Genomic DNA, 12,406 nt, shown 5'->3' with positions numbered 1-12,406 from the left:
CCTCTCATACCATGATCATATAAAATATTTAATCGAAAAAAGGAAATATATTTACGTAGCACATTTTTCTGGTTCCTTGAAATTTGTCGGGTCCTGGCGGTTTTTTGTTTCAATTTTTGAAGAATGTGTTTGATTTTGATAAGAGAAAGTCCAGCCAATCGAAAGGTGTTCCTTTGGCATATTTCATATAAGAAATAAATTAAAATGGATTAGAAAAGTTAGATAGGCAAAATGACTATGATTTTTAGAAATTAAGAAAGAAAAACTTATTTCTTAGCCATAAGGGCCTCGATTTCGTCGATTTCCTTTGGAATGTTGATGGAGAGATCGAAGCATCCGTCCTTTGTGATGACGATGTCGTCTTCAATTCTAACTCCTCCGACAGTCTTCTGGAATCTCCTTGCGAGGTCAGCGTTGATGTGCTTTGCTCTCTCTGGATCAGCGAGTGCTCTCTCGTACAGTCCTGGAGCGAAGTAGCAGCCTGGTTCTACAGTCATTACCATTCCTGGCTCAAGGGTTCTTCCCATTCTGAGGTACCTCATGTGTGGTGTCTTCGGACGTGTTGTTCCCTTTGGCCAGCCGCCGATTTCGTGTACATCCAATCCCATTCCGTGGCCGAGGCCGTGTGGATAGAAAGCCTCGAGTGCTCCTGAGTTGACGACCTCGTCGATTGTTCCAATCAACAAGCCGCAGTCTATCAAATCCTTGGCCATTGTCCTGGCAGACAACATGGCGAGTTCTGCCCATGTTTTTCCGGCCTTTGCGGCGTTGATGACTGCCTTTTGCGTATTGAGGACAGCTGTGTAGATGACCTTCTGGTCGTCGGAGAATTTGCCTGATGCGGGGTATGTTCTTGTGTTATCTGCGCAATACATCTCGTATTCGCCGCCAGCGTCGATGAGAACTAAGTCTCCATCTTGGATCTGGCGTGACTTCTTGTGGTAGTGAAGAATGGCGCAAAGTGGGCCGGAGCAAACTGTCATTTGGAATGGAGAAGCGTAGCAACTATGGTTGTAGTAGACGTATTGCATTTCTGCTTCGACTTGGAACTCAAACATGCCTGGTTTGAGGTTCTGAAGAACTCTGCGGTAGGCTAAATTGTTAATTTCGGCTGAGTACTTCATTATCTCGATTTCTCCATCGAGTTTGCACTGGCGGACCTCTTCAAATGTCTCGACGAGGATTGGATCGTCCCAGTTGTAGAATTTAGTGATTCCTGACTCTTTGAGGAATTTTTCTTTTTCTGTGACGAGAAGAACCTCGTCTAATTGATATTTCTCTCGAATATCTGCGAGTGTTGGTTGTGGGCCTGCCCACATTTCGAAGTCTTCTTCCTGTTCTGGATAGAAAAGAACTGTTTTGCCAGTCTTAATGTCGACAAAGACTTCGCATCCTGGAATGTTGACACCAGTGATGTACCAGAAGTTTGAATCTTGGCGGAAGTATGGGTCTTGGTCGCTGCGTGGGCGGTATTGATCAACAAGACCTTTAATCAAAATTGCGCCACCGTCAACCTTTCCACGAAGGTATTCAAGAACCTTCTTCCTCTGCTCAGCGATTGTCTCTGGCTTTGGGAATGGACGATTGATAAGATCAGCTGTTTGAGTCATATTTTTCGAACTCCAGAAAAAAGTGAGATTTTTAATCCCTTTAGAAATTTTTTATTTTCAATAGTTTACGGCGGATTTTCTTTTAAGGATACCCTTACATTGCGTAGTTAGAAAGAGAATATGATATTGTCATGATTGCTAAAGTTTTAGGCTCCAGAAATGAATATACATCAAACTGAAACAATTGATAAATTGAATGAACTTTTGAGAGGTTCTCAAATAAAAAAAATTATCTAATTTTTTACAATATTACTATTATTTTATCCACATATGTATATATAGTAATTTGAGAAAACTTTTAGGAAAAAATAAGTTTAATAAAAATCTGAATTTTACTTGTTGTGGGATTGTTATTAATTGACACTCCAGACGTATTACTAATAGTTATGCGTATGCAATTAAAGTATTTCTGATGGACAAAATGTGAGATTTATATCAGATAATTCATTTCTACTATTAAGTTATTCATTTATGAGTTTGCACTTATTCGCACTAAATAAATAACTATTAAAAATTGTTTTAATTAATTGACACCATATAATAGAGTGAATTTTGTTTGATCAAACAACAATAGATGATAGATATAAAGCCAAGAAACTTGCTATTAATATGCTCTACTTGCTATTTCAATGTAAGTATGATATTTTCTAAATGTTTCGTTCAGATAACTTAGATATATTAGTCAAAATTTGAAATTTTAATAGCACATATATTAAAAATAATTATTATTCATAAAAGATTAATGAAATAGTAAAAAAAATCAATCAAATTATAAAAATACAACATTTAGAAGAATTCTTATTATCCTTCAAAAAGTCAGTATTTCTGCTGTAATTTTCTACAACATTGTAGTTATTGCACTTTGTCTATGGATTTGTATATATGTTATATATAAATTATATATCTAAACTGCCCATAAGTGCAATTTTTATATAAATTGTTTATTTCTTTAACAATTTCATATGAAATATGCTTTTTAAGCGTATCAAAGCTGTGTTCTTAATGTGCATGGATATATCAAGAAAAATGTCGAAAAAAAATGTGAATTCACAAATTCACTGAATTTTCACGTTTTTTGAATTTTGCTACAGCACTAATATTAAATAATACTAAAATCTTCTGTCTTTGTAAAAGAATAAATTCTGACAAAAAGTGCTCGTTTAAATTTAATGATCATCTGTATGACTAAGTGGTAAAAAGTGTTTATGACCAAAAAAGGGTTACATGCTTAGTCTATTTTTCTGACAGGATACTCTAGATTTACATGATCTCTATTTCATATCTCCGTTTTTAGATTCTTCGACAGATTTTATGATAGAAAACCAAGATTAACAAATTTCCGGCATGTTAATGAAGAAATCTGCAGCTACCCTCAATATTATTTCAATAATCAGTATCGTTTCTCTTACAATTTATTTTTTTCTCAATAATTTAACAAGAAATAACAATACACACTTGGTTTTACGTATAAAAGCTAAGTGTCGAACTTAATCAACTTTACTTACTTAGCAAATGAATATTTTTGTGGTTGCGAGTTCTGAATGCTGAAGTTTTAGATTTCTCTATAAATGATATCATTGCACTTACAATGTTGTTCCAGCCTATCGCATAAATCATAGAAAATCCAAAAAAAAAATAATATAAAGAAAATTCATGTCATGAAGTTCAAAAAATACCGTGTAACATTAAAATTTGTTATGCATAATACATTTTAGCTATTATTGATTTTTTTTAATTTTCGAGAAATTGAATGGTGAGTCCGATAGAGAAATTTTTAAAAATCCTAGTGCCTCATAGAAGTAATTTCCCTCGTCTCCCATACTTCCAAATGTATGCATATGACATAAACTTTTATGCATTACACAAATGGCCAATAATATCTATAGAGTAAAAAATTAGAAATTTAATTTTTTTATATGATAGTTATATTTCAGATTTGCGAGCGTAACTTTTTTCTCCATGGCATACTTGTTTTAAGAGCAAATGATCAAAATCGTCCTTCAATTATTGAAGGAGCTGATATCTTTTGAAAATTGAATTGAAAGGGTATTCAATTTTCAAATTTCCTCTCAATTTTGGAAACATATCAACTCTATGAATTAACAATTATGTGCCTTCACAGTTTATCAGTCATATAAGGTGCTTATAAAGAAAAAAGTTACGCTCGCAAAATATGTTTTTATATAGATTTCACATAAAATAATTATGTAATTTCTAAAAAGAATATTTTTGTTCTTGGATATTAAAGTGTATTGTAGTTTAAAAAGTTTTAAATATGTTGCTAAAATTTCAGGTTTATAGCTCATGTCTAGCATGACTTCTTCGTATGCGCAAAAAATCTGACACGTAAGGGTATCCTTAAAAAATTTTATATTGAAAAATGACTGGACGAAAGAAAGTGAAGAAAGTACGCAAAAAAACAACCAAAACTAAGGATACTAAGACCCAGGAAGGTTCTGTTGATCAACTGCCTCCTGTAAAAATGTTAAAAAAAGGAAAAAAGATAATTCGAAAGAAAGCTAGAACGTTAGACTTAAAAACAAATACGAATTCACGTGATGCCCCAACATTATCTGGTGATTTTAGCTCCGAATTCAGAAGATCTAAAGCGCTGACCTTATCATCAGATGATAATTTCACAACAGAAGGAAATTCAATAGAAGGGAAAACTAAAATCAAAAGGAAAATAGCTTTTACAAAGAAAAGTCCATCAAAGAAGTCATTTAAGAAGCTAAAATCTCCGAAAAATTCTAAGTCTCCTAAAAAAACGAAATCTGACATTCAAAATAATGCAAATATCATTAAAATTACGCCGTTTCCTGAAATAGAATACCAAAACTATCAAACACCTTCAAATGAAAATAATGATTTACAAAATATTGTGGAAAATGCCCCGGAAAACTCTCAAATTATAATACCATCTGGGTTTTACCAAGTTGAATTGGTTATAAAGAAGCCAATTAGCTTGATCGCTCAAGGCGAGGTTATTTTACTCGCACCAGGAACAAATCATACTTTAATCGTAAATTCCATAGGTGTTTCAATCAAAGGTTTCAAAATTTGCCAAAAATACTCTGAAATCCATTCCGCAATTTACGTTGAAAATGGATCTTTACGATTAACCGACTGCTTCGTTACATCCGAATACGCTCCTGCAATAGTTCTATCCTCGGAATCTATTTCTCATATATTTAGAACTAGTTTTTCCTCTGTAAAAGCGCCACCAATTTTTGCTTTTGAAAACTCGATGATTTCTGCTGAAGATTGCAAAATAAATGAATCGTCTTCAAGTGGCGTAGTGCTATGCGGCTATTCTACGGCCAAATTTTCTCGGTGTGTAATCACATGTAACCAAAAGAGTGGTTTTCTCTGCAAGGAGAAATCGAATCTGCTATGTGATGGATGTTCTATAACGGGATGCGGCGAAAATGGAATGGAAATCGGTTCAAGCGGAACAATTTTGATAAAATCTAGTAATATTGAGGGGTGTGAAGGGTGTGGAATCATCTCATATTCAAATTCTATTCCATCCATAATGAATATGAGCATTTCCTACTGCAAAGGACCTGCAATTAAAGCATTTGAAAAATCTTCTCTTTATTTATCACAAAACAAGTACATTTCATGCGGTCAACCCTCATTATTATACTTCCAAGATGATGTTCGCGTCAAATCCTCTGACGATTCCTTTATCGGAACCGATGGAGGAATCTATATCCAAGGAAGTTCAGCTCTAAACATATCAAAAGCAACATTTGATTCATTACTATGTGGTATCATCATTGATGGCCCATGTAAAACCGAAATTGACGGTTCAAAATTCCAAAATATTCAGAAAACATCAATTTCAGCCGAAAACAAAACAGAACTTACTATTAAAAACACAGATATCAAAGGAAGTGGTGAAGATGGAATATATACATCCGGAATCAAAAAATTGAACTTAAATAACGTAATTATCGAAAAATCCGGGATCAGCGGCATTGATGCCAACAATTCCACTTCCATTATCCTAAACAAAGTCTCTCTGCTCAATAACAGAAACGCCGGCCTCGTTCTCTCCCAATCAGAAGCCGAAATTTCGGATTCGAAATCCAACGGAAATGGAATTGTCGCTTTCGAAATCAGAGGCTGCAAAGGGAAGTTCCAAAACACTGAGATCAAAGATAACGCGTGCGGCATCATTTGCATCGATAAAGGACAGGCGTCAGTAGATAACTGCTCTCTTTCAGACAACAAACAATCAGCAATTTTGTTGCTGAATAAAAGTGTAACAACTTTACGTCACTCGAAACTGATATCGAATGGTATCATCTGCATGGGAAAGAGCTATGCGAAATTGAGAACAGACACTCTCTCAGGTTGCAGGAGTGCGTTACAAGTTGTTGGAAACAAAACAAAAGGAGATATAGAAAATTGCTGTGTAGAAAAATGCCAATGCGGAATATTAGTATCTGATAACTCGTGTGTTGATATTAATAAAACAACATTTAAGGAGAATATGTGCGCGGCTGAAGCTAGATTGGGAGCAACAATTAATTCAAAGGGATGTACGTATAAAAGAACAAAAGGAGAGAGTTCTTTGGTTGTTTTGTCTAAAAGTAAGCTCTCCTCCAAAAATGAAAGCTTTGAAGAGGCTGGAAAATGCGCAATTTATGCTGACACTTCGGAACAGATGCAGGTAGAGAATATCAATGTCAATAAATGCCAAATAGCAGGTGTAGTTCTTCAGCAATGTAAGAATTCGTCGATTTCATCTTCAAAATTCAATAAAAATGGAAGAGCTGCTGTAATTGTTTCTGGAACTGGATCCCATAGAATTAGTAGTATTTCGGCTAAGGGTCATTCTGATGCTGCGGTCCTTTTGTCAAATGGATCAGATCCAAAGCTTGATAAAATAGAATCAGACTGTAATGTATCTTTAATCATCTAATTGTTTATAAATATTTATGTTGTGAGTTTAATAGTTTACGTTTTTGTAATTGTTTCTGGAAACCCTCCATTAATTTTCCCGCATATATCATCATGTTCGAAAAATTTAGTCGTAAATCGCTTTAAATTTGTTTGGAATATGAGTTTGTTGTGGCAAGTAGTAATATTCCAATAGATATAACTGGAAAATAACCATATGATTTCAGATTACTGATATGTAAAAGTAAGGATAAATTGGATTTTATTTGATATCTGTTATACTTGTCATTAATAGATTATGATCTCAAAACCACCGTCATAAAATAGTAAAAAGTGAAGTTATGAAAAATCTCAAAAAAAATTAAGAAATAAAATAAATTGGAAGTTTTAATATAAAATATTCAAAATTCTCCTTATTGTGAATTTTGAATACTATCCAGACCAATTTATTCTCAATTAGATTGATTTATATATAGTCGCAAATAGTCATAGAACTATTATTCAGATATAAAATTGAGAAAAATTTTGCAGAGAAGTTATTTCAATGAGTACTATCAAATCCTTTTGAAAAATTGATGACAGGTAATCGTCTTTTATAATTCTCAAATATCTACATTTTATATATCTTAATTTTAAAAAGTGTTGTGGTCAATAAAATCCTCTTTTATGCCTCAAATTTTTCTAAAATGTTCACATATTCTCACAATTTTTGATGTTTATCAAATAAAATTGTATCATATATTCCTATAAACTTTGGTCGCACGTTTGAATTTTTGATATAAAATTTTTCCATTGAATTCATTATTTTTTGATTGCTATTATCGAATTCAGTATGTTTCAATGAAACTATGCTTTTCTAGATGATCCCAATTTATTTAAATAATATATTACAATTTTTGAGAACTCAAATTTGTTCAATATTGGTTGTTTTGCATTCGTTTTCTGTTTCATGTATTCGTATCGTAACAGATTCTTTTGAACATAAACTAGATGGTCAAAATTCTATAGATAATCAGATTCTGTTCGTCGTTGTTAGGATATATAAAAAAAATCAAATATTAATGATTATTCTAACTATAGATCGCTACTACTTAAGTGAGGCAATGATTTGTCATGTAAAGTTTCGATTTTTTGAATGATAGATATCAATTCACTTTTCAATGTAAACTATTCAAATGTTTCGAAAATTTTTCTGAAAACGGTTATTTTTTATTTCCAATGATGTTTTTTGGATAAAAAAAATAACGATTGCTATTCCATCCGGGTTACAGTATATGAAGAATACAGTAGTTTATAATTACAGCATTAATACAAGTTAAATAATTAAGCAAAATCATTATCTTCATGAAGCAATGATTTATCATGAAGAGCAACTTTCTTTCTCTTCGAAACGAACATGAAAACGCCGAGGAAGATTGCAAAGAACCCGACAAATGCGCCTCCAGTGTATATGGCTGGCTTATTCTGGTGCTTATCTGGCGTTATTGTTGGTAAAGGCGTCAGAGATGCAGATGGATTTGGTGAAGGTGTCGGCAGAGGCGTTGGAGTTGGTGTCATTACGCCAGGCGGGATGGGGCAGTAATCGTTAAGTGGCAAAATCCACTTTTCCGGTTCAGTATCCCAATACGATAAAATCGAAATTGGCTGAAGCATCGTCAGGCAGTCGTTCATGTCGTGGTGCCAGGACGGTACAACGCCAAGAAGGCACTTTGGGCAATGAGTTCCGTTGTAATGTATGATTATCTCATTTTTCATGTCCGCATCTGCTCTGAAAATGACATTATTCGTCTCCATATCCAACAACGATACACGAGCGCGCTGTGCATAACTTCCATCAAGCCAGTAAGGCATTTGCATCGCAGGAACAATCTCAAAATCTACAATCGCTTGATCCCTATCTCCTTCAGTGGGGACGGTTGACTTAATTACCTGGTAACGTTCTGGTTTCAGCAGAATTAAGTCAAGTTTTGTGTTCTGAATTGTGATATCTGCGTCAGTCCAAACTCCTGACTCCATATCTTCTAGGACTAGCTTCATCTTCGACTTGTCAGTGAAGAAGCACGGTAAGTGTAAGTCAACTGATGTCGCCTGTGTATCAGAAGGAATGGAAATTTGGTCTATTACTGGCCACCTTTGAGCTTTGTCTGGTGTTGCCATGTATATGTTGGCTTTGTTTGTTGCATTCGATGAAACGTTAACTGTGAAGTTTGTAAGGCATAATGTTTCTGTTTCATCTAAAACAATCGTAGCTTTTCTTTCTTTTGAGAGCTCTTGATATGGATTTTCTCCAGATCGTGTTGGAACCTTCACAGTGCTAGGTGTACTTGTCATTCCGAAGACGTCTAATTTAACATTCTTCAGAAGTGACTCGCTTCCGATTGAATCTGATACAATGTGCAACATCCAGCTACCAGCAGCTGATTCTCCGAGGAATCCTCGTATTGTGTATGTCAAAACGATTGAATGTGGAGAATCATCTGAAATCGAAGTCGCTTTGAAGAACATTGTAGTACCGGAAGGTGATGTGAGCTTCATTCTTAATAATGATGCGTCTTTTACGTCGATGTTAACTTGTATCTGGACATATTCGATAAAAATAATTTTTGAGTTTACATCGATTTTGATGTCAAGTGAACCTTTATGCATCGTAGGAACATTCTCATTTGTTTCTACGTAGCCTTGGGAATTGACTTGGTCTGGGATCTTCTTCCATTCCTTGCACATTTGGTGTAGCCAATCAGCAGCTATTGTGCCAAATCCGTAGAAATGTGAGTAATGGTAGCCGGCTTTGTTTGTCACCCAGCTGTGATGGTTAGGATTGTTCTTGGAGGATGTAATTGCAAGCATGTATTGTATATCGCGCCATGTCAAACTTGGATTTGTTTGTACCATTAAAGCTACGACACCTGCTACGTAGGCAGCACCTGCGCCAACAGGATCTGTATCGTCCGTACATCCTTTTTTGTCGGTATGTGATAAGCTAGGACTTGAAGGATACATGATACTATCGAATGATGAACTTCCGCCAACGGGCGCATTAACTAATATTGACGTTCCACGGTTGGACCATGATGAGTGAGCATTTCTGTGTGTGAGGTCTGAGACAACTATAACGCGAGGATCTCGATTTAGAGGGAAGAAGTTCGTATCTCCTCCTCTGAAGGCATCTGCGCCGGCAGGAGCAACAAAGTTTACTCCTGGATCTGCTCTCATGAGTATATCATGTAATTCTTCATCAAATTCTTCGTGGCGACAGACATTTTTGCATTTTTCAACTGTACCGAGTAATTTTACACGAAAGTAACGATTGTCGCGACTTAATGCATCGAGAATATTTGAGCGTGTTTTGTTTTCGTTATCGATATTGAGACAAGAGAATGTTGAATTTGGAGCGACGCCAACAGTGCAAATATTGTTGGATTTGGAAGAAATGATACTGGCAAGTTGGGTACCGCGATATGTTTGATTGTGTTTCGGGTCATTTTCCCAAGAATAGTAATTCCAAGAATGGTTTAAATCGAAGTTATCCTTTAAATCCTCATGTTCATAAAAGCAACCATCTGATATGACTGCTACTGGAACATTTTCTCCTAACTTTAAGGTGTTCCAAAAATTGAAAATTCGAATATCATTCCCAGATATACCATTGAATTGTCCGGTATTTTTGAGGGGAAATTGCTTATTAAAAAGAGGATCTGTCGGAGTCCATGATAAAGAAAAGGAAAATAAAACAAAAAGCATAAATATTATGTAAACTTCTCAATTTAGGCATCGATGAAAAACTCTTTTCTATCTTAGTATTTGTAATCTGATCATCAACATTACAGGTAAATTTTACTTTTGATTTTTGAAATTTGCCGGATTCAGATTTTAATTTGCAATTTCGATTTTAAATGGATAATTCTATGTTTTTATATAATACTAAAAGATATCAAGGGATAAAACTAAATATTAAGATTCCAAAAAAAATTGGATTTGGAAAAATAAGTGAAATAACTATGAAAATTAAGATAAAAAACCAAAATCATAATTTTTTTGAATTTTAAAACAAGACGATTTAGACTTTTTACATAAATTACTCGAATATCTATCTCAAATAAAGGTGGAATTCATAATTATCAATTCTTTTATTCGTAATTATTTCAAATCTGTAAATCTACTGAAAGGATCTCATCACATAGAGAAGTATAATAATTTCATTGTATTTTTCTACTTATTAATTAGTATTTCATTTTTATTTTCTTAAATCTTCATTCTGATAAATATTTCTATAGCTCCTTCCTGGAGCAATTGAAACATTCCTGTAATGATTATATCAAATCGGACTTATTCCCAATTTGCTTTAAATAATACTTTTGTATTTGAAAGAATATAAAATAACAGTTTATTCCTGAGTTTGGGAAGCATCCTTGCCCTTCTTTGGATTGCCGAGAAGAACTTTGTGGATGTGTGGAACAACACCTGCAGAAGCGATTGTGATGTTGGAGAGTAATTGGTTCAATTCTTCATCGTTACGAACGGCAAGCATGATGTGACGTGGAGAGATACGTGTCTTCTTGTTATCACGAGCAGCGTTACCTGCAAGTTCGAGAACTTCGACTGTAAGATATTCGAGAACAGCAGCCATGAAAACTGGAGCACCGGCACCGACACGCTCACCATAACGGCCTTCACGGAGGAATCTGTGAAGACGGCCGACAGGGAACTGAAGACCGGCACGAGATGAACGTGTCTTTGGATGCTGGCGTTCGCCATCAACGGCTGTCTTTGTTGCTGTCTTCTTAACACCTTTCTTAGCTGGCATTATGAAATAATGAACTCATAAAATATACCGCCAAAAAGTAACTGCGTTATTGAAATTATCAAAGGTCCAAAACGGCATTTTCCAAAAATTTGAAAAATGCCATTTTGAACCACTCAATTTTCGTAGGACGATACACTAGCCATGGCGCCGAAAAAGTGATCATTATTTAGAATGTCTTCAAAGAAGCCAGCCTCTAAAACACCAACAGAGTGTTCCGTACCGAAAAGAGGAATAAGGAAAAGTGACAAAAAGTGACACAAAACATTAAATTTGGCGCCAATTTTAAATACTATATATTATGATTTTTTGGTGAAAAAAGTATTGCTGTAAAATAGAGTTTAAAATTAAAAATATATTGATGGTAAAAAGTTTAAAAATAATAATAATAAAAAAAAGATTTTATGATTGGTAATTGGAGGGTGTGAGTACTATAGCATGTAATAGTATCTCACACCCTCCAATTCTTCCTATGGCACCGAAAAATTTTTCTTAAATTTAAATATTATTAAATCTTTTATTTTATTTAACAAACTCTAATTTAAATGTTATTTAAATATTAAATTTATTAATAAAATGCATTTTTATTTATAATTTAAAATTGGCGCCAAATGTCACTTTTCCTTATTCCTCTTTTCGGTATGAGATAAAAACACCAACAGAGAAGAAGCCAGCCGTCGAGGGCGTCGATGCTGCCAACGCTGCCAAGCAGGATAAGAAGCTCCGCCACAAGAAGCGTGCTGAAACATTCTCCTCCTACATCTTCAAAGTTCTTAAGCAGGTCCACCCAGATATCGGTATTTCCAACAAGGCTATGATGGTTATGAACTCCTTCGTTACAGATATCTTCGAACGTATCGCCCAGGAAGGCGCTCGTCTTGTCGATATGAACGAACGTAACACACTCGGTTCCCGCGAAGTTCAGACAGCTGTTCGTCTTGTTCTTCCAGGCGATCTTGCTAAGCATGCCGTCTCAGAAAGTGGCAAGGCTGTCGCTAAGTTCAACGCTGAGTAAAATTTGTTATAGATTATGTCTTTTTATCACAAACATAATTTTTTTTGTTTACTGAGTCATTCCATTTAT

The 12,406-nt window shown here is 34.7% G+C and overlaps 5 protein-coding genes across 5 annotated transcripts; 2 read left to right on the top strand and 3 right to left on the bottom strand.

Moving 5' to 3' along the window:
* Positions 1-40: 40 nt before the first annotated feature.
* Positions 41-1,626, bottom strand: TVAGG3_0625140 (XAA-PRO dIpeptidase family; the record flags this gene model as incomplete). Its single annotated transcript, XM_001307635.2, has 1 exon — positions 267-1,610. One exon carries the CDS (start codon positions 1,608-1,610, stop codon positions 267-269), a length of 1,344 nt encoding a protein of 447 aa, XP_001307636.1.
* Positions 1,627-3,872: 2,246 nt separating this feature from the next.
* Positions 3,873-6,594, top strand: TVAGG3_0625130 (F-box only protein family; the record flags this gene model as incomplete). The annotated part of the gene is made up of 1 exon (XM_001307634.1): positions 3,991-6,543. One exon carries the CDS (start codon positions 3,991-3,993, stop codon positions 6,541-6,543), a length of 2,553 nt encoding a protein of 850 aa, XP_001307635.1.
* Positions 6,595-7,844: 1,250 nt separating this feature from the next.
* TVAGG3_0625120 (serine-type endopeptidase protein) lies at positions 7,845-10,262 on the bottom strand (the record flags this gene model as incomplete). Its single annotated transcript, XM_001307633.1, has 1 exon — positions 7,845-10,262. The coding sequence occupies one exon, from the start codon at positions 10,260-10,262 to the stop codon at positions 7,845-7,847; it is 2,418 nt and encodes an 805-aa protein (XP_001307634.1).
* A 629-nt stretch (positions 10,263-10,891) lies between these two features.
* TVAGG3_0625110 (histone H2A) lies at positions 10,892-11,325 on the bottom strand (the record flags this gene model as incomplete). The annotated part of the gene is made up of 1 exon (XM_001307632.2): positions 10,906-11,325. One exon carries the CDS (start codon positions 11,323-11,325, stop codon positions 10,906-10,908), a length of 420 nt encoding a protein of 139 aa, XP_001307633.1.
* Positions 11,326-11,944: 619 nt separating this feature from the next.
* On the top strand, positions 11,945-12,370 carry TVAGG3_0625100 (histone H2B; the record flags this gene model as incomplete). Its single annotated transcript, XM_001307631.1, has 1 exon — positions 12,137-12,337. One exon carries the CDS (start codon positions 12,137-12,139, stop codon positions 12,335-12,337), a length of 201 nt encoding a protein of 66 aa, XP_001307632.1.
* Positions 12,371-12,406: the final 36 nt, after the last annotated feature.

Source organism: Trichomonas vaginalis, chromosome III, assembly GCF_026262505.1.
Source record: "Trichomonas vaginalis G3 chromosome III, whole genome shotgun sequence".
Taxonomy (NCBI): domain Eukaryota; phylum Parabasalia; order Trichomonadida; family Trichomonadidae; genus Trichomonas; species Trichomonas vaginalis.
The sequence above is the reverse complement of the archived record's forward strand: the minus strand, read 5'-3'. Positions and strand labels throughout refer to the sequence as shown.